This window comes from Leucoraja erinacea, chromosome 29 (assembly GCF_028641065.1).
Source record: "Leucoraja erinacea ecotype New England chromosome 29, Leri_hhj_1, whole genome shotgun sequence".
Taxonomy (NCBI): domain Eukaryota; kingdom Metazoa; phylum Chordata; class Chondrichthyes; order Rajiformes; family Rajidae; genus Leucoraja; species Leucoraja erinaceus.
Genome location: NC_073405.1, coordinates 30,784,272 through 30,809,599, shown reverse-complemented (window position 1 = coordinate 30,809,599; position 25,328 = coordinate 30,784,272). Strand labels below are relative to the sequence as shown.

Below are 25,328 nucleotides of genomic sequence, written 5' to 3'. Positions count from 1 at the left end.
TGCAAGGTAAATAGCAACGATATTTCTATGAACAAATATGATGCATAGTGAAACTTCTATAGTAAGGAAAAATCTAGTAGATAAAAGTCTAAATATACATATAACAAATAACTAAATAGAATAGACAGACTCGCAAATAGTCAAAAAATTAAAGCTCTAAGTAATCTTGAGTCTCCATCTCATACTCACCCTCCAATCACCCTTCAGCGCTCCCTTCCCTTCCTTCCTTCTTATCCGCTTATTCCTCTTGCCCCCCTTGCTACACTTTTTCTATCCCTCTATCTCTCCCCCCTCTCTATCTCCCCTTCTCCCTCTATACTCCTTACCTCCTTCCCCCCTCTCTCGCTCGCCCTCCCTCCCTTTCTCCCACTTCTCCTATCTCGCTCCTTTATCCTCCCCTCCCTTATCCCCTTCCTATCCCCTTCTCTCCATCACTTTTTTTTACCCTCTCTCTTCCCTTCTCCCACACCTCCCTCTCCCCCTACTTTCTCAATCTTCCCCTCCCTATCCATTCCCCTCCCCTCTCCACCCTCTATGGTCTCTTTTCTCCACATCCTATTCTTTTCTCTCACTCCCCATCAATTCTTCTCCCCCCCCACACACACACACCTGCTTTTACCCGTGTCCTCGGGGGGGACACTGCACTACCTAATCCCCCTAACATGTGACCACCATAACCACCCCCCTTTTCTAACTCCTCCCGCTATGTCGCTTCCCTACCATCTCCCATTGTGCGTGTGATGCCGCAGCACCCCCTTTCCCCCCTCACCTTTCCCGCTTTGGGGGATTCAGAACCCGGGGTCTGCACTTGGTTCACAGTGCCATCTCACAGGTGTACTATCACAATGGATCTCATTTACATATGACATCACAATGGGACAGGTGTGGGAGATTGTAACCTTCACGTGCTCTGGCGTGCACAATGAAATAGGGCAAGTTTTCTTACCCCCCTGTCTACACCCCCACCCTATTTACCCCTCCCTCTACCATCCTCCCTCTCTACCCCCCCCTCCTCCCCCCCCTCCCCCCCTCTCCTCCCCTTCCCCCACCACCTCCCCTCTCTCCCTTCTGCCCTCCCCTTACCCCCCTTACCCCCTCTCCCCCCTGCCCTCTCTCTCCTCATCCCCTCTCTCCACCTCCCCACTCCCCACTCTCCTCCCTCCTCCCCCTCTCCCCACTGTTCCCCCTCTTTCCCCCCCTACTCATCTCCCCCACCCTCTCCACAATTCCCCCTCTCTCCCAACCCCCTCCCCTCTCCCCTCTCCTCTCTACCAACCCCCTCCCCTCTCTAACCTCCTCTTCCTCCTCCCCTTCGCCCTCCCGCATTACCCTCTCCTCAACCTCTCCTCTCCACCTCTCCATTTTCTCCTCTACATTTCCCCCTCTCTCTCCCTCTCCCCACCTACCTGCCCCTCTCCCCACCAACTCCTCCCTCTCTCTCTCTGCCCCTCACCCTCTGCTCTCCTCCCCTTCCCCTTCCCCCTCTCTTCCTCCCCCTCTCTCTCTCCCCCCATCTTCCCCCTCCCCCACCCTCTCCCCATCTCCCCCTTCCCACTCTCTCCCCACCCCCTCTTCCCACCTCCCCCTCTCTCCCCCTCTCTCCCTGCCTCTCCACCCCCCTTCGATTCCATCTGCCTCCCTCCCTCCACCCCTACTCTCTCGCCTCATCTCACTCCCTCTCCCCCCTCTTCTACCCCCCCTCCCCCCCACTATCCCTCTCTCTCATTTTCTGCTCCCACTCTCTTTGCCCCTCAAGACAGGGTGGGGATGGGGTTTTCGAACGGAGCCAATGAATAATAGTAATTTAATTTCAAGGGGGGTGGTTACTGTGTGGGGGGGGGGGGGGGGGAGTGGTTAGTGTGTGTGTGTGTGTGTGTGTGTGTGTGTGTGTGTGTGTGTGTGTGTGGGTAGTGTGTGTGAGTGTGTGTGTGGGTGTGGGTGTGGGGGGGGGTGTGTGTGTGGGGGGGGTGGTTAGTGTGTGTGTGTGTGTGGGGGTGGTTAGTGTGTGTGTGTGTGTGTGGGGGGGGGGGGTGGTTAGTGTGTGTGTGTGTGGATTGGTTAGTGTGTGTGTATGTGTGTGTGGGTTGGTTAGTGTGTTTGTGTGTGTGTGTGTGTGTGGGAGGGGTGGTCAGTGTGTGTGTGTGTGAGGTGAGTGTTTAATGTGCATGTGAAGCCGCATCCCCCCCCCCGCCCACAAATGCGCGTTGAGGGAACAGAGCCAGCGGGTCTGCACTTGCTCCAGTTAACAATAATAATAGAGGTGGAGGCTGTTCGGGAGACAGAAAAGCCAGAAATCTCCAGGACCGTTTGGGACAATGTTTGCCCCTCGACTCTCAAGCAATGTGCTGAACAACTGGCACCGGTCTACACAGACATGTTCAACCAATCCAGGCGAAACATCTTACAATATACTTGGTGCCACCCTTGAAGAATCCAAACAAACCAAGGATCTTGGCATCAAATTGCAGAATGATCTGCGTTGGAATGGTCAGACTCATCATGCAACGGTGAAAGCAACAGGTGTCCTAAACTTTCTGAGGTGCAACTTTCATCATTGTTCAACTTCTGTCAGGGAGAAGCTATACTTCACCCTCGTTAGACCTCATTTGGACTACGCAGTTGCAGCATGGGACCCATACACAAATAAAAACATTTCTTCCATCGAACGTGTCCAAAGACAGGCAGCTCGATTTGTTACTAAGCGAGAGTCACCAAACTTCTGAATTCTCTGGGGTGGAACCCTCTCCAAGACAGACGTGAATCTCACCGTTTGACCTGTTTTTACAAAATGTTAAATGGTCAGCTCGACATAGACTACAAGACCTACACCAAACCCAAACCAATTAGGAGCAGACGAGGTCATTCGATCCAATTTGTGATCCCAGCTAAAAGACAGATGTGTACAGCAATTCGTTCTTCCCCCGCACAATTAAAGCATGGAATAATCTCCACCCAACTATAGTTACCCAACCAGATGCAACTAAATTTAAAGTAGCTCTTTCTTCCCAATAACCCTTTCTGGCTTAAGCCCTCCCTTCACCACCTCCAGTTTAAATTCCATTTGGAATATTTTGGAGGACCAAGAAACCAAGAACCACGAACCAGTCCCTGCAAACCTGTACTGTCCCTGCCTGCTTCAAAGTCTCCACTATTGTCCTTGTACCCAAAAAGGCAAGGATTACAGGCCTGTCACACTGACCTCTGTAGTCATGAAGACCCTTGAAATGCTTGTGCTGGCCAAGCTGACAAATATCACAAACTTTGTGCTGGACCCTCTGCAGTTTGCATATCGGTCCAATAGATCTGTGGATGAAACAGTCAACCTGGGCCTGCACTTCATCCTCCAACACCTAGACCACCAGGGAACATATGTGAGGATTTTGTTTGTTGATTTTAGCTCTGCATTCAACACCATTGTGCCAGAGCTACTACACTTCAAATGTTCCTAGTTGACTGTGCCTGAACCCCTCAGTGGATCACCAGCTTCCTGACAAACAAGAACCAGATAGTGAGGCTGGGAAAGCACATCTCGGAACCGCAAACCCTCAGCATAGGAGCACTGCAAGGCTGGGTACTCCCCCCTCTCCTCTACTCTCTCTACACCAACAACTGCACCTCCACAAACTCCTCTGTCAAGCTTCTCAAGTTTGCGGACGACACAACCCTGATTGGACTGATCCAGGATGGGGAGGTATCTGCCTACAGACAGGAAGTGACGCAGCTGGCATCCTGGTGCCATCGCAACAACATGGAGCTCAATGCTCTTAAGATGGTGGGATTGATTGTTGACTTTAGGAGAGCTCCCCCTCCCCTCACCCCACTCACCATCAACAAAACTACAGACATCTGTGGAGTCTTTTAAGTTCCTGAGAACCATTATCTCCAAGGACCTTTAATGGGGGAACACCATCAACTCCACAGTCAAAAAAGCACAACAGAGGATGTAGACAAAAGTGCTGGAGAAACTCAGCGGGTGCAGCAGCATTTATGGAGCGAAGGAAATAGGCAATGTTTCAGGCTGAAACCCTTCTTCGGCCCGAAACGTTGCCTATTTCCTTTGCTCCATAGATGCTGCTGCACCGCTGAGATTCTCCAACACTTTTGTCTACCTTCGATTTTCCAGCATCAGCAGTTCCTTCTTAAACACAGAAGATGTACTTACTGCGGCAGCTAAGGAAGCACAATCTGCCACAGGCAATGATGATGGTCCAATTCTATATGGCCATCGTAGAGTCCGTCCTCACATTCTCCATCATGGTCTGGTTTGGCTCAGCCACCAAGCAAAACATCCGGAGGCTGCAGCGCATCGTTCGATCAGCTGAGAAAATTATTGGCTGCAACCTTCCCTCCATTGACAAACTTGATACTGCAAGGGCCAGGAGGCGAGCGGGTAAGATCATCTCTGACCCCTCTCGCCCTGGCCACAAACTCTTTAAATCACTGTTGAAAGCTCCCACCACTGGTCAGGCTAACTGGTCTGTAATTCCCCATTTTCTCTCTCGCTCCTTTCTTGAAAAGTGGGATAACATTAGCTATCCTCCAATCCACAGGAACTGATCCTGAATCTATTGAACATTGGAAAATGATCACCAATGCATCCACTATTTCTAGAGCCACCTCCCTGAGGACCCTAGGATGCAGACCATCAGGCCCAGGGGATTTATCATCCTTCAATCCCATTAACCTACCCAATACTATTTCTCGCCTAATGAAAATTTCTTTCAGTTCCTCCACCCCCTTAGATCCTCTGTCCTCCAGTACATCTAGGAGATTGTTTGTGTCTTCCTTAGTGAAGACAGATCCAAAGTACCTATTCAACTCTTCTGCCATTTCCTTGTTGCCCATAATAATTTCACCCTTGTCTGCCTTCAAGGGACCCACATTTGACTTTGCTACTCTTTGTCCCTTAACATATCTATAGAAGCTTTTACTGTCCTTCTTTATATTCCTGGCCAGCTTCCCCTCGTACTTCATCCTTTCAGCCCGTATTACCCGTTTTGTTTCCTTCTGTTGTCCTATGAAAGCTTTTCCAATACTCTGGCTTCCGGCTACTCTTTGCTGTGTTATACATCTTTTCTTTTAGTTTTATTCTATCCCTAACTTCTCTTGTCAGCCACGGTTGCTTCCTACTCCCCTTAGAATCTTTCTTCCTTTTTGGAATGATATGATCCTGTGTCTTCCGAATTATGCCCAGAAATTCCTGCCATTGCTGTTCCACCGTCATTCCTGCTAGGATCCCTTTCCAGTCTACTTTGGCCATCTCCCTTCTCATGCCTTAATAGTCCCCTTTGTTCAACTGCACTACTGCCACTTCCGATTTAACGTTCTCCTACTCAAATTGCAGATTAAAACTAATCATATTATGATCACTACCTCCAAGCGGTTCCTTTACCTCCAGTTCTCTTATCATATCTGGTTCATTGGACAACACTAAATCCAGAATTGCCTTTTCTCTGGTCGGCTCCGTTACAAGAATCCATCTCGGAGGCATTCTACAAACTCTCTTTCTTGGGGTCCTGAACCAACCTGATTTTCCCAGTCTACCTGCATATTGAAATCCCCCATCACCACAGTGCCATTACCTTTGTTACATGCCAGTTTTAACTCCTGCTGCAACTTACACCCTACATCCGGGCTACTGTTTGGGGGTCTGTAGATAACCCTTCTTGCCTCTGCAATTCCTCAACACACCTACTTAAACCAAGACACCACTCTGAAAAGACTGGACCCTTTACCACCCCAACCGACACTTCACACCTACCCACAACCTGACCTCAATCTGCAAAGACCTGGCCCTTCAGTTTCGAAGAACTTGCCAGAAATCACCAGCTGCAATAGGAAAGCAACCCCTCCCACCCCACACTTTGGACAATCGTCAGCTGACCAATGACCTGAATGAGTTCTACAGCAGGTTTGACAAGCAGAAACGTAATCCTGGTATCCCCTCCCCCTCTTGCCAACAAACACAGCCAGACCCCAGTCTGCAAAGACTGGACCCTTCTGCACCCACTCCTCCCCACTCACCACACTTCACACATACTTAAAGCAAGACTCCAGTCTGAAGAGACTGGACCCTTTCCCACCTACCCCACTCCAATCACTTCACACCAAATTACCCATCCCCTCCGTGCTGAACAACATCACTTCTCCATCATTAACAATAAAATGGAGAAGGTGGAGAGGCTGTTCAGGAGACAGAAAAGCTGGAAATCTCCAGGGCCGGACAATGTTTTCCCCTCTACTCTCAAGCTCTGTGCTAAACAACTGGCACCGGCCTACACAGACATTTTCAACCAGTCCCTGCAAACCTGTACTGTCCCTGCCTGCTTCAAAGTCTCAACTATTGTCCTTGTACCCAAAATGGCAAGTATTACTTACCTTAATAACTACAGGCCTGTCGCACTGACATCTGTAGTCATGAAGATCCTTGAAATGCTTGTGCTGGCCAAGCTGACAAATATCACAAACTTTCTGCTGGACCCTCTGCAGTTTGCATATCGGGCCAATAGATCTGTGGATGAAACAGTCAACCTGGGCCTGCACTTCATCCTCCAGCACCTAGACCACCAGTGGACCTATGCAAGGATTTTGTTTGTTGATTTTAGCTCTGCATTCAACACCATTGTGCCAGAGCTACTACACTCCAAACTTTCCAAGTTGACTGTGCCTGAACCCCTCTGTCAGTGGATCACCGGCTTCCTGAGAGACAGGAAACAGCATGTGAGGCTGGGAAAGCACATTTCGGACCCGCAGACCCTCAGCATAGGAGCACCGCAAGGCTGCGTACTCTCCCCTCTCCTCTACTCTCTCTACACCAACGACTGCACCTCCACTGACTCCTCTGTCAAGCTTCTCAAGTTTGTGGATGACACAACCCTGATTGGACTGATCCAGAATGGGGAGGAATCTGCCTACAGGCAGGAAGTGATGCAGCTGGCGGCCTGGTGCCATCGCAACAACCTGGAGCTCAATGCTCTTAAGATGGTGGAATTGATTGTAGACTTTAGGAGAGCTCCCCCTCCCCTCACCCCACTCACCATCAACAACACCAGAGACATATCTGTGGAGTCTTTTAAGTTCCTGGGAACCATCATCTCCAAGGACCTTAAGTGGGGGACCACCATCAACTCCACAGTCAAAAAAGCACAATAGAGGATGTACTTCCTGCGGCAGCTGAGGATGCATAATCTGCCACAGGCAATGATGATCCAAGTCTATACGGCCATCGTACAGTCTGTCCTCACCTTCTCCATCATGGTCTGGTTTGGCTCAGCCACTAATCACAACATCGTCTGATCAGCTGAGAAGGTTGTTGGCTGCAACCTTCCCTCCATTGATGCAAGAGCCAGGAATCGAGCGGATAAGATCATCTCTGACCCCTCTCACCCTGGCCACAAACTCATTGAATCACTTCCCTCTGGAAGGCGACTCCGGACTGTCAAGGCTGCCACAGCCAGACATAAAAGCAGCTTTTTTCCACAAGTGGTAGCTCTACTCAACAACCAAACATCTGTAGCCTCCTTTTGCTCTGATATTTTATTTAATTCACGTTACATCGATAATGTTTTATTATTAATGTTTTATGTGTCATTTCTTGCTGTCACTGTATGTCACTGTAAGGAGAGCATTCTTACCAACTGCATCACAGTATGGTATGGCAACTGCTCTGTCTCCGACCGGAAGGCATTGCAGAGGGTGGTGAAAATTGCCCAACGCATCACCGGTTCCACGCTCCCCTCCATTGAGTCTGTCCAAAGCAAGCGCTGTCTGCGGAGGGCGCTCAGCATCGCCAAGGACTGCTCTCACCCCAACCATGGACTGTTTACCCTCCTACCATCCGGGAGGCGCTACAGGTCTCTCCGTTGCCGAACCAGCAGGTCGAGGAACAGCTTTTGCAGAGAGACCAGAGTCAAGCCTGATGTCCAGTGCTGTCTGTGTGGAGTTTGCACGTTGTGTCTGTGACCGTGTGGGACTCCCCCGGGTGCTGCAGTTTCCTCCCACATTTCCAGCATGTGTTGGTTAGGTAAACGACTGGTGTAAATGCCCCACAGGGCAGGTTAATGGCAGGAGGATTCGAGGGGGAGTTGATGGGCAGGTGTCAGAGAGTGAATAAACTGCAGGGATAAAGCAGTAAGGAGGGGATTGGGACCGAAGGGATCGATGTCCGGGACATTGACATGAACGATGGGCCCAGAGATCGTCTTTGTGACGGTGGGAGAGAGATGAAGCTGAGTTTAGAGACGTGGGATTGGTCCCAGTGTTTATCCGGGCCATGGTGTCATTGGTCAGGGAGTGAACGGGAGATTATTGGTGCTCGGGGTTGGTGACGGTGGAGATACAGATGAGGGAGGTGGGGAACAAGAGGCTGAGGACATGAGCTGAACTTGACATTAACACCCAACATCACTCTGTCCCTCAACCACAGACTCAGCCTCGGTGACAGAGTCCGCACTCGGTGACCCGTGTGTGACCCACACCGTCCTGGATCAGCCCTGGAGGAGCACGGATTGTTCCAACACTGAGTGCAGCGCTGGGACATGGATGGATGATAGAAATCTTGCAGTGGGATGGTACAGATTCTACAGGTAACGTGAGGACTCTGATGGAGAATGTGAACAGGACAATGAGGGGTGTGTGAGGGGCAAATGTAGGGAGACCGGATCATCAGTTGCTGCAATAGGACGGGCGTCAGTACAGAGAACGGGGAGATCCCACATTGTGGAGAGAGAACAGGGGAAGATGGAAGGGGAGAGAAAACAACATTGGATTCCCTGGAATGTTGAACAAGGATGGGGTGCGGACATTAATGGCCTCGATTTCCGGTCTCTCTCTGGTGAACAAACCCCTTCAGTTCAGGGGCTGATTCTCTGATTGTTGTTTCAGTTCCGGTGGATGGAAGATTCCAGAGACTGTCGTTCCAGCGAGTCACTGCTCCGCGTATTACCCAGGCTGGTTAGTCGGTAGGTTCAGAGTTTACAATAGATGGTCTCAGTTATTGTTGGGGAGGGTCAGACTGACGACCCAGATGTCTCCAGAGGGCCCCTCACACGGACACGGAACCCAAACTCCCTGAGAGGTTCCCCCACAGTCACTCAGACCACACTCCGGCTCTGGATCCTCACGGAGTGCGGTGGGGAAGCTCCAGCTTCTCTATATATCTTTATATCACCATCAATATCTCTTGTTTCCCTCTCCCCTGACTATCAGTGTGAATAAGGATCTAGAATCTAAACGTTACCTATTCCTTTTCTCCAGAGATGCTCTGTGACCCGCAGAGTTACTCCAGCTCTTTGTGTCCATCTTCCTCTAGTTTTCCAGCAGTCAGAATATTGATCCGATCCGCCCGCTGTTGTTGCTCCAGGTCAAAGCTGGAACAGTTTCAGTGGAGGAGCAGCTCCCAGTGAGCTGGGCCCATAGATCATTAGCTTGAGTTTTGTGATTGCTCATTGCTAACGTTATTTGACTCAGTTCCAGTTTGTACACTTTACACTTTCAGACTTTAGAGATACAGCACGGAAACAGGCCCTTCGGCCCACTGACCCATGCCAACCACCGATCACCCCGTACACTAACACTAACCTACACATTAGGGACAATTTGCAATTTTACCGAGGTCAGTAAACCTTCAGACCCGTACGTGTTTGCAGTGTTGGAGGAAACTATAGATCCTGGAGAAAACTGCGCAGTTACAGGGAGAATGTACATACTGCAGGAGGGAATTTTGTACCCTGTATCTGGCTTCACCCAGATTTACCCGTTCAATGTTTACACTTAGGCCCATGTTTCCCCTGCCACTATAATACTTTGTGGTCCCACTCTCCAGGGCTGGAGATCAACCCCGTCTGGAGGATTTTAATCATTCCCAAATATCCGTCCTTTCACATTGTAACCAGTACTTTCTCCTTTTTCCAATATTTCATCCTCCACTGATCAATGACCTCATTGTTAAGTTCATGTAAACTTTTTACTAACTCCTGGATGTACCCGATAACCCTTTCCCTCTCTGTTACAAACCTCTGTTCCTCCGGTTTTAACATCTTTGGTAGGTTCATAGTTTACCCTGTCATCAGCTCACAGGTATTAACCCTGTCCTTCTAACTGAGGTTGCTATGAAATTCACCAGAATGGCTGGGAGTACCTTAACCCATTGCTGTCTGGTCTCAGTCAAGGCTTTAATTATGGTGGGCAATGTAAAATTGCTGTTTCACTCCGAACAAAGCACAAGCCTCCTTCATCACCATCCCCGTGAAAAGGGTTCCCTGATCAGTCTATCTGAAGAGGGATGCCACACCTATATAGAAACATAGAAACATAGAAATTAGGTGCAGGAGTAGGCCATTCGGCCCTTCGAGCCTGCACCGCCATTCAATATGATCATGGCTGATCATCCAACTCAGTATCCCGTACCTGCCTTCTCTCCATACCCCCTGATCCCCTTAGCCACAAGGGCCACATCTAACTCCCTCTTAAATATAGCCAATGAACTGGCCTCAACTACCCTCTGTGGCAGAGAGTTCCAGAGATTCACCACTCTCTGCGTGAAAAAAGTTCTTCTCATCTCGGTTTTAAAGGATTTCCCCTTTATCCTTAAGCTGTGACCCCTTGTCCTGGACTTCCCTAACATCGGGAACAATCTTCCTGCATCTAGCCTGTCCAACCCTTAAGAATTTTGTAAGTTTCTATAAGATCCCCTCTCAATCTTCTAAATTCTACAGAGTATAAACCAAGTCTATCCAGTCTTTCTTCATAAGACAGTCCTGACATTCCAGGAATCAGTCTGGTGAACCGTCTCTGCACTCCCTCTATGGCAATAATGTCCTTCCTCAGATTTGGAGACCAAAACTGTACGCAATACTCCAGGTGTGGTCTCACCAAGACCCTGTACAACTGCAGTAGAACCTCTCTGCTCCTATACTCAAATCCTTTTGCAATGAAAGCTAACATACCATTCGCTTTCTTTACTGCCTGCTGCACCTGCATGCCTACCTTCAATGACTGGTGTACCATGACACCCAGGTCTCGCTGCATCTCCCCCTTTCCCAATCGGCCACCATTTAGATAATTAGATAATTAAAGGGACACTACCTCTTAAGTCAAGAGATACTATAAATATATTCACATAGAGGAGTAAAATCATTCAGTCACATCATATTCCATCTGGCCTATAGCATTAATTCAACACTCTCCCTAAACAAATCAAAAACAATTTAACACAAAGACAATAAAACGCCAATACTCTCCCCCACCTCGCAGAGTTGGTCCTTACCCTTAACAACTTCTCCTTCAACTACTCCCACTGCCTCCAAATCCAAGGCGTAGCTATGGGCACTGGCATGGTCCCTCACTATGCCTGCCCCTTTGTCGGGTGCGTTGAACAATCTCTGTTCCAGGCGTACACTGGCCCCATCCCCGGACACTACCTCTGCGACATTGACAACTGCATTGGTGCTACCTCTTGCACCCATGCAGAACTCACTGACTTCATCAACTTCACCATTCATTTCCATTCTGCACTCAAATTCACTTGGACCATCTCCGACATCTCCCTACTGTTTCTAGATCTCACCGTCCCCATCACAGGATCAGACTATTGACTGAAATGTACAACAAACCTACTGGCTCCCATAGCTATCTTGACTACACTTCATCCCACCCTGCTTCCTGTAAAGACTCTGTCCCCTACCAATTCCTCCGTCTACGTCGCATCTGCGCCCAGGATCAGGCATTCCATACCAGGGAATCGGAGATGTCCTCATTCTTTCGGAAATGGCCGTTCCCCTCTTCCATTATAGATGAGGCTCTCAATGGGATCCGCTCTTACTCTCCCTCATTCATAACAAGGACAGAGTCCTCCATATCCTCACCTTCCACCCCATCAGCCATTGCATACAGCATATAATCCTTCAACATTTTCCCCACCTCCACGGGATCCCACTACTGGCCACATCTTGCCATCTCTACCGCAGAGACCATTCTCTGCTTTCCACACAGACCATTCCCTTCGAAACTCCCTGGTCAACTCATCCCTTCCCACCCAAACCACCGTCTCCACAGGTACTTTCCCCTGCAACCGCAGGAGATGCAACACCTGTCCCTCTACCTCCCCCAAGGACCCAAACCTTTCCAGGTGAGGCAGAGGTTCACTTGCACCTCCTCCAACCTCATGAACATTGACGTCACTAATCCTTGCTTTCTCTCTCCATCCCCTCCCCTGCCCTCCCCAGTTCTCCCACTAGTCTTATTGTCTCTGACTACATTCTATCTTTGTCCCGTCCCATCCACTGACATCAGTCTGAAGAAGGGTCTTGACCCAAAACGTCACCCATTCCTTCTCTCCAGAGATGCTGCCTGTCCCGCTGAGTTACTGCAGCATTTTGTGTCTAAAAACAATTTAACAAGCTTTGCACTCATTTAATTTATGCTTTTTCTCACCTCCTTTCATACAAATCAAAATTAACTTGTGAGTTGCCACAACACATGCAATGTGCTGCCTATCACGGACATTCACATACTTATAACATGCCGGTTGCACAAATATCTTCTCTCATGCTGGTAATTCGTCACCATGTCGTTCTGATTACTGTTTGAATCTGAGCTACTGGGACTGCAGCTCATTTCCTTACATGTGTGTCATAGGATGGGAACAGTCCCTAATCCTCATCATCCCCATCTCGACACATCCCATTGTCTAAACTTCCCCAGTCAATGTTGTCTCTGTCCATCGGAGGGGCGGTAGGCATCACAGCCGCCACCGTTCCTCCACAAATTTATTTTATTCCTGCTCCTGTGTACAATCTAGTGCTGCTGTTTTAACCTTTTATTGGTGGTTCTTTGCTATGGCGATGAGTATAATGACTTTGTTTTCATATTTACCCTTTGTTTGTCTCTGCCACCAAGCTTTATCTCAGTGAGAATCGTATTCTTTCTCTATCATTTTCCTGGTATTTTTTGTTATCATTGACTATAGTTTGCACTATGGATCTGTCGGATGTCCCTTTCATGTTAGCGCTTTTATCAGTAGCCGTCATCAGTACGTCGAGTGCTTGACTGATACTTCATAGTATTTATAAACCATCTCCAGGTTTCTCTCCAACACAAGCTGCCCTAGTGTATTACCTCAACGCACCAGAACCTGTTGTTTTATACGTCTCATCGCAACAGTACCTGATGTCTTGCATAACTCTTCGCACTGATTCAGGTCCTAATGCCTTACGCTGCCGCGTTAGTACCTGTCACCTTACACATCCACTGCAACAGTACCTAATGTCTTACACCAACATGTTAGTATCTAACATCTTACACATCCACTGTGACAGTAACTAAAGTCTTACGCCACTGCTTTAGTGCCTGTCGTGTTACACATGCATCGCAACAGTCCCTAATGCCTTATGCCCGGACTATGGGATTATTGAAAGAACCCAAAGTGTTTAAAAGATTCACAGTACTCACAGTATTTCATATTCTCATGACATTTGCTGCCGAAGACTGGAAGGTGGAAAATGTGTCTCTATTCAAGGAGGGCTGCAGGGAAAATGCTGGGAACTATAGGCCAGTGAGTTTAACATCTGTAGTTGTAAAGTTACTAGCGTGCTCTGAAAGATAGGATATACAGACATTTAGATGGACAAGGGCTGATTATAGATAGTCAGCATGAATTTGTACATGCAGGGTCGTGTCCACAAATTTGATTGAGTTTTTTGAAGACTTGACCAAAAAGGTCGATGAGGGAAAAGTAGTAGATGTTGTATCTATGGACTTCAGCAAAACATTCAACAAGGTTCCACATGGTAAGCTGCTCTGGAAGGTTAGATTGCATTGATCCAAGGAGAGATAGCTGAATGGATAGAGAATTAGCTTGATGGAAGGAAGCAGAGGGTGATGGTGGAAAGTTTCTTCTCTGATATAAAAGTGGATGGTTTTGCAGATAGTGAAGATAATTGTGAAAAATGGTTGCAGCAGGGTCTTGATTGATTGGTCAGGTGGGCTGACGAATGGTTGATGGAATTTAATACAGAGAAATGTGAGGTGTTGTATTTTGGGATGATTAACAAGGGCAGGAACTACACAATGAATGGTAGGCCTCTGGGGAATGCTGTAGAACAGAGGGATCTAGTAGTACAGGTGCATGGTTCCTTGAAGGTGGAGTCGCAGGTAGATCAGGTGGTCAAGAAGGCTTTTGGCACATTGGCTTTCATCAGCCAGAGTATTGAGTATAGAAGTTGGGAGGTCAAGTTGCAGTTGTATAAGACGTTGGTGAGTATTGTGTTCTGTTCTGGGCACCGTGTCATAGCAAAAATGTAGTCAAGTCAGAAAGGGTACAGAGAAGATTCACGAGAATGTTGCCAGGACTAGAGGGTTTGAGCTATAGGGACAGGTTGAGTAGGCTGGGACTCTATTCCTTGGAGCGCAGGAGGATGAGGGATGATCTTATAATCATGGGAAGTGTAGATACACAGAGTCTCTTGCCCAGGGTAGGTGAATCAAGGACCAAAGGACATGGGTTTAAGGTGAAGGGGAAAAGATTTAATAGAAATTAGAGAGGTAACTTTTTCACACAAAGAGTGGTGGGTGTATGGAACAAGCTGCCGGAGAAGGCAGATGAGGCAGGGACTATCCCAACATTTAAGAAATGGTTAGACAGGTACATGAATAGGACAGGTTTTGAGGGATATGGACCAAATGTGGGCAGGTGGGACTAGTGCAGATGGGACTAGTGCAGATGGGACATGTTGGCCAAGGTGTGGGCAGGTTAGGCTGATGGGCCTGTTTCCACACTGTATCACTCTGATTCTATGTTTTAATGGTCACTTGTAGATTTGAAATAAGGCATCATTGATCAATGTCTCTGTGACCTTTCATCTCTGTTGTTCCCAAAGTTATCTTTCACCTTTTGATTCCCGTTATTGAGGACACCACTCTCCCCTTAAAGGCCAGTCTCCCTGTAGGGAGAATTATTGGGGTCAGTTTATTACAAAAGGACATTAATTGCTGGTCACAGTGACAAGGAGCAGCTGTAATATGAAGGTTGCAACGGATAAGGACCCAGATGGAACTGCGAAAATCATCCCTTCTTAATGCTAGCATCACCCTATATAGATAAGGAAGCCCGCTCTTCAGCAGTGTGTATCAGTTTTATTACCCTCAGCTATTTACAACTGTTACTGTGAATATTACCAACATTAGCTGTGCTGTGAAAGGTCATCACATTGACATATCTATTTATTACCCCTCTAACATCTGTATGTTGGCCATTGTTTCCATCATGTTCCCCAGCATGTAAGATATAGGGTTAAACCAATTATAAACTACACGTCATTTTCAACATTTGTCGATAGTACAGACAGCACCCATTTTGATTTATGAATCGGTCGTTCACATTGATTACTATCAATTGTAATTAATTGCAATCGGCTTTGGATATTGTTCAATTTATGTAAATGTTTGAACATCCGTGAGATATGAGGGTCAATGAGGGCGGGGATTCAGCTGTCAGCACCCATCAGGGGCGGAGCTTGTGTTTCCAGTCCAGACCCCTGCACCCCAGGGTGTCAGCACCAGGAGCCGCTCTCAGGGAGCAGGGGCTGCTGTGGGGAGTGTGGGTGGGGAGGGTGAGGGCAGCAGCTCACCGCTGACAGAGGCAGGTTAGACCCGACCCTGGCTTGTGATCACTGCCTTACACTGGCTCCACATTCACATTCCCCGCTGCACTGTGGCACTGGGTACTGTTTACAATGTTTATCATCCTCGTTCCAGGTTCCCATCCCAGCGTGGGAGACGGGGAGGTGACCAGGACAGTCTGTTTCAATGAGGGCAGTTACATCTGTTACTGGAACCGGGAGATCAGGGTGAAGAACTGCACCGATTACTTTGTGTATCAGCTGTGGCCGACACCCTACACCTATGGTGTGTATTGTACAGGTAGGTCTCCGCTCCCCAGTGACACGGGCTGTTGGGGTTGTGGAGATATTCTGGGACGAGTCACCGACACACACAGTGGGCTGAGTGTTCAGGTCAGCTCTGTCCTTGGCCAGTGATCACCTCACTCCTCTCCCCCTCCACCCACTCTGACCAGTGACCACCCCATGGCATCTGGCCTCACACTTGTCTTGGACCATCCCTCATCCCTTGGTACTCGTTCAACCTGCCCCCTTGACCTGGACCCAGCCCACCCCCACCGCACGGGACCCGTCCCTCCTCTTCCCTCCCCCTTGCCCCGCTCACTAGCCACCTCCCTCACCCCTGGACCTCATAAGGTTATGTGATAGGAGCAGAATTAGGCCATTCGGCCCATCAAGTCAACTCCACATTTCAATCATGGCTGAGCTATCTCTCCTAACCCCATGTCTGTCGCTGATCTTCTCCCGTGGATCGGATCCTGCTGGTCCCACTTGTACCCTTCCTCACCCCCTCCAACCCTTGTGCCTGATTGGTAGCCACAGGCTCTGCTTCACAATTGAATCACGGCAACTCCGGATTTTTCAATATCAATCCAAGACCTTTTGTAACACATCTGTCTGGGTGTGTGCAGTGAGCTTTTGCAGAGGGGCTGGAGTTCAAGCCTGACCTCTGATGCTGTCTGTGTGGAGTTTGCACATTCTGTCTGTGACCGTGTGGGACTGCCCCGTGTGCTGCAGTTTCCCCGCACATTTGCAGCACGTGTTGGTAAATACCCCACAGGGCAGGTTGATGGTAGGAGGAATCGAGCGGGAGCAGGTGTCAGAGAGTGAATAAACTGCAGGGGAGCATGTAGTAAGGAGAGGATTGGGAATGAAGGGATCAACCTCCTGGATACTGGTGCGGGAGGGAATTCTGTGTTATACCTGTACCTGAACCTGGCTTTATTTGGGGTCCAGCTCACATAGGGACAAACACAAAATAATCTCATAGATCAGTGTTCATTAGTTCATAAATTCTAGGAGAAGAATTAGGCCATTCGGCCCATCAAGTCTACTCGCCATGCAATCATGGCTGGCCTATCTTTCCCTCTCAATCACATTCTCCTGCCTTCACACCGTAACCCCTGACACCCTGACTAATCAATAATCTGTCAATCTCCGCCTTAAAACATTGACGGCTTCCACAACCACCTGTAGCGTTGAATTCCACAGATTCACTATCTCTGACTAAAGAAATTCCTTCTCATCTCCTTTTTAAATGTACTACCTTTTATTCTGGGCGGCTGTGCCCTCTGGTCCTAGACTCTCCCATTAGTGGAAACATTCTCTCTACATTCACTCTATCTGGGCCTTTCACTATCCCGTACATTTCAATGAGGTTCCCCTCATTATTCTAAACTCCAACAAGTGCAGGCCCAGTACATTCAAATGCTCAACATATGTTGACCCAATATTTCTCGGGTCATTCTCGTAAACCTCCCCTGGACCCTCTCCAAAGCCAACAAATCTTACTCAGATTGAAGGCCTTATCAGTGCGCACAGTTAAACACTGAGAGAACATAAAATGTTTCAAAGATTCACAGCACCCACAGCATTTTATATTCACACACCACATTGGTTACATGTGGATTCTACATTTTTAAATTAAGTCGTCATTGATCAATGTCCCTGTAAGCACCTTTCATCTTTGTCTTCCTCCAGTTATCTTTAACATTATACTCCCTGTAATTTTGAAGACCTCTCTCCCATATATCTAACAAATGGACTAAAGATCCATTTCCTGTGCAGTTTTATTATCATCATTTCTAAACAACTCCAACATGTTTATTTCAACTGAACTAGCTGTGCTGCTCATATTACATAGTTTTACAAATTTACGATAACACTGGGTTGCAGCCCAGTGTTGGTCCCAGTGTTTATCCGGGCCATGGTGTCATTGGTCAGGGAGTGAACGGGAGATTATTGGTGCTCGGGGTTGGTGACGGTGGAGATACAGATGAGGGAGGTGGGGAACAAGAGGCTGAGGACATGAGCTGAACTTGACATTAACACCCAACATCGCTCTGTCCCTCAGTCACAGACTCCGCACTCGGTGACCCGTGTGTGACCCACACCGTCCTGGATCAGCCCTGGAGGAGCACGGATTGTTCCAACACTGAGTGCAGCGCTGGGACATGGATGAGTGATGGAAATCTCGCAGTGGGATGGTACAGATTCAACAGGTAACGTGAGGACTCTGATGGAGAATGTGAACAGGACAATGAGGGGTGTGTGAGGGGGAAATGTAGGGAGACCGGATCATCAGTTGCTGCAATAGGACGGGCGTCAGTACAGAGAATGGGGAGATCCCACATTGTGGAGAGAGAACAGGGGAAGATGGAAGGGGAGAGAAAACAACATTGGATTCCATGGAATGTTGAACAAGGATGGGGTGCGGACATTAATGGCCTCGATTCCCGGTCTCTCTCTGGGTGAACAAACCCCCTCAGTTCAGGGGCTGATTCTCTGATTGTTGTTTCAGTTCCGGTGGATGGAAGATTCCGGAGACTGTCGTTCCAGTGAATCACTGCTCCGGGTATTACCCAGGCTGGTTAGCCGGTAGGTTCAGAGTTTACAATAGATGGTCTCAGTTATTGTTGGGGAGGGTCAGACTGACGACCCAGATCTCTGCTGAACAACATTGCTCACAAAAGTAGATCATTGGTTTTAATTTTAAAAGTGTGATTGTGGGTCGTTAAAGTTATTTGATTCAGTTCCAGTTTGTGATTTTTGCATTTGTTGTTTGCTTTGTTTTCTAAATATGCCAATTAATTGCAATCAGATTCGGATATTGTTCAATGTATGTAAATGTCTGAACATCAGGCGCGGAGCTTGTGTTTCCAGTCCAGACCCCGGCACCCCAGGGTGTCAGCACCTAGAGCCGCTCTCAGGGAGCAGGGGCTGCTGTGGGGAGTGTGGGTGGGGGGGGTGAGGGCAGCAGCTCACCGCTGACTGAGGCAGGTTAGACCCGACCCTGGCTTGTGATCACTGCCTTACACTGGCTCCACATTCACATTCCCCGCCGCACTGTGGCACCGGGCACCGTTTACAATGTTTATCATCCTCGTTCCAGGTGCCCATCCCAGCGTGGGAGACGGGGAGGTGACCAGGGCAGTCTGTTTTATTGATGGCAGTTACATCTGCAACTGGAACCAGGAGATCAGGGTGAAGAACTGCATCGGTTACTTTGTGTATCAGCTGTGGCCGTCACCCTCCACCAGCGCTGTGTATTGTACAGGTAGGTCTCCGCTCCCCAGTGACACGGGCTGTTGGGGTTGTGGAGATATTATGGGATGTCCCGAGTGTTCAGGTCAGCTCTGTCCTTGGCCAGTGATCACCTCACTCCCCTCCCACTGGGACCCAGCAGAGGCGGACCACATGTGTACATGGTAGGTGGAGGTTGTGGGCCTAGTGCTGCGCCTGGAGCTCTGGTGAGGTGAGTGTCGGTTCTGCCCCCCCCCCCCCCCCCCCCCCTCCCTGGGGGCTGCGCTCATGGGCGAGGGCAGAGAGATGGATGGAGAGCCTGGAATCAGGAGGCTGCGGGGAGGAGTGACGCAGGGACGGGTCCCAATGCATGAGGTGTGAGGGATGGAGGAGGTGGGAGGGATTGCGGTCTCTCCACTGTGGAGTGGGACGTATTGGGGTGACAGGATACATGGTGCAGGAGAGGACTGGACTATTGGGGTCGCCTGTACATTTTGGTCTCCTTCCATCCCCCAGAGCTGCTGGATTATTTCCTCCACTGCACTCACTGTCTGTCCACACTTTATTACAGATCCAGCCTCCGTACCAACTGAGGAACCCCAGGAAACAACAGCCGAACCCCAGTCCACTGCCTCGGAACCAGATACCTGCTCGCGGATCGATGGGGGGATCATTGGAACAAGTTATTTCCCCCAAAGCTCCACTTCAGCAGGAAAAGAGTGGGGTAGGTTTAGGGCCGGCACGTGCCATCAGGGTAGGCAATGTAGGCAGTGCCTTCACTGACTCAAATTATAAAAAGGTAATTATTAAATGTAAATAGTAAAGATTTCCAATTAATTTACTAAATTCAGTGTTTATTATTAAATGGTTATGATTTTAATAATCGATCTTCGGTAGGCATAATTCTTCTATGTCTTTCAACCGCAGTACATGTAATAGGATAACTATGTTCAACTCGCATGCTGTGGACGCTGCCTCAAGCCTTCACTTACAACGGGCAATGAAGGCAGCTGAAATCCTGCCTTTGCACCGTGTACTGTGTGCATGTGTCCTGCGCATGCCTGCAGCAGAGGAGACAAAAGAGGATGTTTAAAGTCGACTGACTGCCTAGTGACTACCCTGAGTAATTACTCACGGCACGTGCCTGCTTTAGGGTTAATTTATGAGTCGTCCTTAAATACAGGAGAGATGCCGGAAGACTGGAGAGTGGCAAATGTGTCTCTTTTTAAGAAAGGGCTGCAGTGAAAATGTTGGGAACTATAGGCCGGTGAGATCTCTGTAGTTGGAAAGTTACTAGAGTATTCTGATGGATAGGTTATACAGGCATTTGGTAGGCAAGGGCTGATGAGGGATAGTCGGCTTGGTTTTGTAGGTGGGAGGTCATGTCTCACAAATCTATTAGATTTTTTTGAAGATGTGTCCAAAGAGTTTGATGAGGGAGGGCTGTAGATGTTGGGTACATGAACTTTAGTAAGGCATTCGACAAGATTCTGCATGGTAGGCTGCTCTGGAAGGTTAGATCGCATGGTATCCAAGGAGACATAGCTGAATGGATAGCACATTGTCTCCATGGAAGGAAGCAGAGGGTGATGGTGGAAGGTTACTTCTCAGACTGGAGGCCTGTGACTTGTGGTGTGCCCCAGGGTTTGGTGCCGGGCCAATTACTGTTTGTCATCTATATCAGTGATTTGGATGAGAACATACAGGGCAAGATTAGCAAGTTTGCTGATGATACAAATGTGAGTGGTTTTGCAGATGGTGAAGATGGTTGGTGAAAGTTTGCAACAGAATCGGGATCAATTGGCCAGGTGGGCTGAGGAATGGTGGATGGAATTTAATACAGAGAAGTGTGAGTTGTTGCATTGCAGGATGTCTAACAAGGGCAGGACCTACACAGTAAATGGTCGGCCTCTGGGGAGTGTTGTTGGGCAGAGGGATCTAGGAATACAGGTGCATGGTTCCTTGAAGGTTGAGTCGCAGGTAGATAAGGTGGCCAAAAAGGCTTTTGGCACATTGGCATTCATCAGTCAGTGTATTGAGTCTTAGAAGTTGGGAGGTTATGTGGCAGTTATATAAGACGTTGGTGAGACAGTATTGAGAATATTGTGTTCCGTTTTGGGCACCATGTTATTGGAAAGATATTGTCAAGCTTGACAGGGCTCAGTAAAGATTTACGAGGATGTTACCAGAACTAGACGGTGTGAGCTATAGGGAGAGTTTGTGTAGGCTGGGTCTCACTTCCTTGGAGCGCAGCAGGATGAGGTGTGATCTTATAGAGGTGTACAAAACCATGATAGGAATAGATCGTATAGATGCACACAGGGCCGGATTTACCTATAAGCTAGACAAGCTTAAGCTTAGGGCCTCGAGGTCTAGGGGGGCCTCCGGCCAAGGCAGGACACCTACCGTTCAACCCAGTCTCCCCCCCTCTATCTCTCTCTCTCCATCTCTCCCCGCTATCCGTGTCCGGGCCTCCTCACCGGCCGGCAGGTCAGGCCACCTTGCCCAGCGCATTGCTGCAGCCTGCATGTCCTCCCCCCTGCACATGCGTACAACCACGGCCAGCACATCATCGACCGCCCTGAGCATGCGCACTGCAACGGCAACTGGTCGGCGCTGGGCACTTTTGGGAATTGTGGGAGATTTGGCTGCCATGGCGGTCCGGTAGCTGCCTCGCTGCCAACGCTGAAAACCAACGTGGAGGGGGCCTCACAAGTGGAACAGCTTAGGGCCTCTCTTCATCTAAATCCGGCCCTGGATGCACAGAGTCTCTTGCCCAAAGTAGGGGAATCGAGGACAAGAGGACATATGTTCAAGGTGAAGGGGAAAAGATTTAGTAGGAATCCGAGGGGTAACTTTTTCACACAGTGTGGTGGGTGTATGGAACAAGCTGCCAGAGGAGGTAGTTGAGGCTGGGACTATACCTTTGTTTAAGAAACTGTTGGACGGGTAGATGGATAGGACAGGATTGGAGGGATATGGACCAGGGGCAGGCAGGTGGGACTAGTGTAGCTGGGACATGTTTGCCGGTGTGGGCAAGTTGGGCCGAAGGGCCTGTTTCCACACTATATCACTCTATCTCTTTGACTCTATTACTCAAGAGGAATAATGACATCGAGGAGAGGAATGAGAGGCTTCAGACGGGGACCGGTGGGGAGGGGTCAGGGTCCTGCAGCCGAGGAAGAGGGAGGAGGACGGATTCAGGCAGGGACCGGTGGGATTATCCTGTTGCCGAGGATGGATTCAGACGGCGTGGGGGGGATTTCTGGAGGTATAACACGGATGTTGTGGGCCAGAGTGAATGGTTTCCCGAGGGATAGTAAGGACATTGTGGGCCGATGGGAATTTTCTTGGGTCCAGGTGTTGTGGGCAGAAGGGACCGGTTTCCACTGCCGTGGAGTACGGCTGCCGCTCTCCACCGGCTTCAGGCAGAGACGAGTGGGGAGCGTTGTGTAGCTGGGGGTGGGTGACGGCTTCAGGAGGGGGCCGGGAAGAGCATGGAGACAGGAACGAGTGTGGGGAGCATCCTGTAGCCGGGGGGGGGGGGGGGGTTATCGGGTGCCAGTGGGGGGGGGGGGGGTTATCGGGTGCCAGTGGGGGGGGTGCGGTTTATCGGGTGCCAGTGGGGGGGGGGGGGGTGGGGTGGGGGGTTATCGTTATCGGGTGCCAGTGGGGGGGGGGGGGGGGTGTGCGGTTTATCGGGTGCCAGTGGGGGGGGGGGGGGTGTGCGGTTATCGGGTGCCAGTGGGGGGGGGGGGGTGTGCGGTTATCGGGTGCCAGTGGGGGGGGGGGGGGGTTATCGGGTGCAGTGGGTGGGGGGGGGGGGGTTATCGGGGTGCCAGTGGGGGGGGGGGCGGTTATCGGGTGCCAGTGGGGGGGGGGGCGGTTATCGGGGTGTGCGGTTATCGGGTGGGTTATCGGGTGGGGGGGGGGTGGGGGGGGTTATCGGGTGCCAGTGGGGGGGGGGGGGGTGCGGTTATCGGGTGCCAGTGGGGGGGGGGGGGGGGGGGGGGGGGTGCGGTTATCGGGTGCCAGTGGGGGGGGGGGGGGGTGCGGTTATCGGGTGCCAGTGGGGGGGGGGGGGTGTGGTTTATCGGGGGGGGTGGGGGGGGGGGGGGTTGGGGGGGGGTGGGGGGGGGGGGGTGGGGGGTGGTGGGGGGGGGGGGGGGGGGGGGGGGGGGGGGGGGGGGGGGGGGGGGGGGGGGGGGGGGGGGTGGGGGTTATCGGGTGCCAGTGGGGGGGGGGGGGGGGTTATCGGGGTGCCAGTGGGGGGGGGGGGTTATCGGGGTGCCAGTGGGGGGGCCACTGAAGCACCAGGCACAGCTCGTTTCCTGGATCATGGAAGAGAGCGCTGCTCTCCAGGGTCAGTCCCTGGAATTCACCCCGACCCAGACTGAAGGGAGTCACGTGGAGTGACAGACGTTTCGGAAGGAGAGTGGGTGAAGGGGGACTGGATGATGATGCTGTCTCCACAGAGCCAGTCCTCCGATTCCCAAACTCTTCTCCCAGTCTGATGACCAGTCGTGGTGTTGCCACATTCCCGTGTCTCTGTTCCTTTATTCCAGATCTCCAGACGTCCACAAGGGGACAGAGTGAAGGATCACTGACTGGAGAATCCACCCAGGATTCTGTTTCAGCGGGAGACACGTCCTCAGGTACCAAGCCCCATGAAGGTCATTCAGTCTCTTTCCCATGTTATCGCTAGCCCTCGTTAACTTTGCAATCTGTTTTTGTAGAGGACAGTAGTTTGTTCTGCAGTGGACAACAATCCTCCTGGGATTGATGTTGGTTCAGGGAACCACGTGGAGTTTGATGTCAAAGGCGTTTTAAGTGGTTGGTGGGGTGTGTTGGAGGCTTCTGAGAAGGATGATGATGTGGTTAGGAGCGGCCGTGGGTTTCACTGGATCAGACCAGGGCAGAGTAACAGGAGGGGCATCAATTGGACAGGCACCAAGATCCGTGCAGGGAGTTTTGCGAGTGCTACTCGGAAGTGTTTAAAGGAGAATGGCAGGGGGTGGGAACCAGAGCAGCAAGTCAGCAAATGGGAGGCTGATGAGAAAGTGGAGGTTGTAACAAGTAGATCTCAAAGGAAGGACAGACAGGGAGGGGTTCTTGTATATGGAGATAATGAAGGGATCTTATTTTGAGAGGGCTAGGACATAAAAGCAGGGATGTAATGCTGAGGTTCTATAAGGCGCTAGACATAGAGAGCGAGACAGACAAACAGAGAGGAGAGAGAATGACAGAGTTCAACAGGGAGAGGAAATGGAGAAATATGGAGATAGAGAGGAAGACAAAGAGAGACAGAGGCAAAGGGAGAGTCAGAGAGAGAGGAAGTCAGTGAATCAGAGAGGGAGAGTCAGAAACAGAGACAAAGAGTGAAAGTGGACGACCTGGTGTATAGGAGGTTGCACGTAAGGTCATCGGGTCAAAGGGAGTGACGCACGGAGCAGCTCAATCCATGTGGAGGACATGGCTGCCTCGGCACACACTGTTACCACACAGAACGTGTACCTCCTTACCTGCTAAAAACTACCGGGGGGCGAGGGGGGGGGCCGGGGGGGCGAGGGGCCGGGGGGAGGGCGAGGGGCCGGGGGGGGGGTGAGGGGCGGGGGGGCGAGGGGACGGGGGGGGGGTGAGGGGGCGGGGGGGGTGAGGGGGCCGGGGAGGGGGGGGGGGGGGGGCGGGGGGTGAGGGGGGGGGGGGGGGGGGGGGGCGGGGGGAGGGGCCGGGGGGGTCCAGGGGCGGGGACGGCAGCTGCAGGCAGTCAGTTGGGGACGGTCTTCTCCCTCCGTCCACCCAGCGGGGACCCCGAACTCTTCCTCCCTCCCCCACCCCCGGCCGCGGGGATAGTCGGCCCAGGGTCCGCGGGTGAGGAAACTGTCTGGATGCTGGGCCAGAAGAAGGGCCGGCTGTGCTGACAGCCGTAGTAAATGCTTACCTATTGTTCACCGCGTGTACTCCAGTTGCCGTTGCGTGGCAACAGTACGGGTCACGGGTCATGACCTCAACTCCATGCAACCTCCCTATGAGCTACAAACACGGCGGCACATCAGAGACGGGGTGAATCACCTGGACGCTGTTTCTGGAGGCAGTTACACCTACGTGGGAGACAAACACAGTGACATTGAGACAGAATGAGCGAGAGAGAGAGAGGAGGGAGAGAGAGACTGAGAGAGAAAGAGATTG

At 50.5% G+C, this 25,328-nt stretch overlaps 1 protein-coding gene across 1 annotated transcript in view; it reads left to right on the top strand.

Moving 5' to 3' along the window:
• Positions 1-8,248: 8,248 nt before the first annotated feature.
• LOC129710948 (uncharacterized) overlaps positions 8,249-25,328 on the top strand; it is a 25,874-nt gene continuing 8,794 nt past the window's right edge. Inside the window, exons 1-8 of the mRNA XM_055658252.1 lie at positions 8,249-8,585; positions 8,884-8,960; positions 15,754-15,918; positions 17,971-18,118; positions 18,418-18,494; positions 19,009-19,173; positions 19,711-19,863; positions 23,705-23,794. Coding sequence (XP_055514227.1) covers positions 8,542-8,585; positions 8,884-8,960; positions 15,754-15,918; positions 17,971-18,118; positions 18,418-18,494; positions 19,009-19,173; positions 19,711-19,863; positions 23,705-23,794 — 919 coding nt within the window. The 5' untranslated portion in view covers positions 8,249-8,541. The remainder of the gene's footprint in view (positions 8,586-8,883; positions 8,961-15,753; positions 15,919-17,970; positions 18,119-18,417; positions 18,495-19,008; positions 19,174-19,710; positions 19,864-23,704; positions 23,795-25,328) is intronic.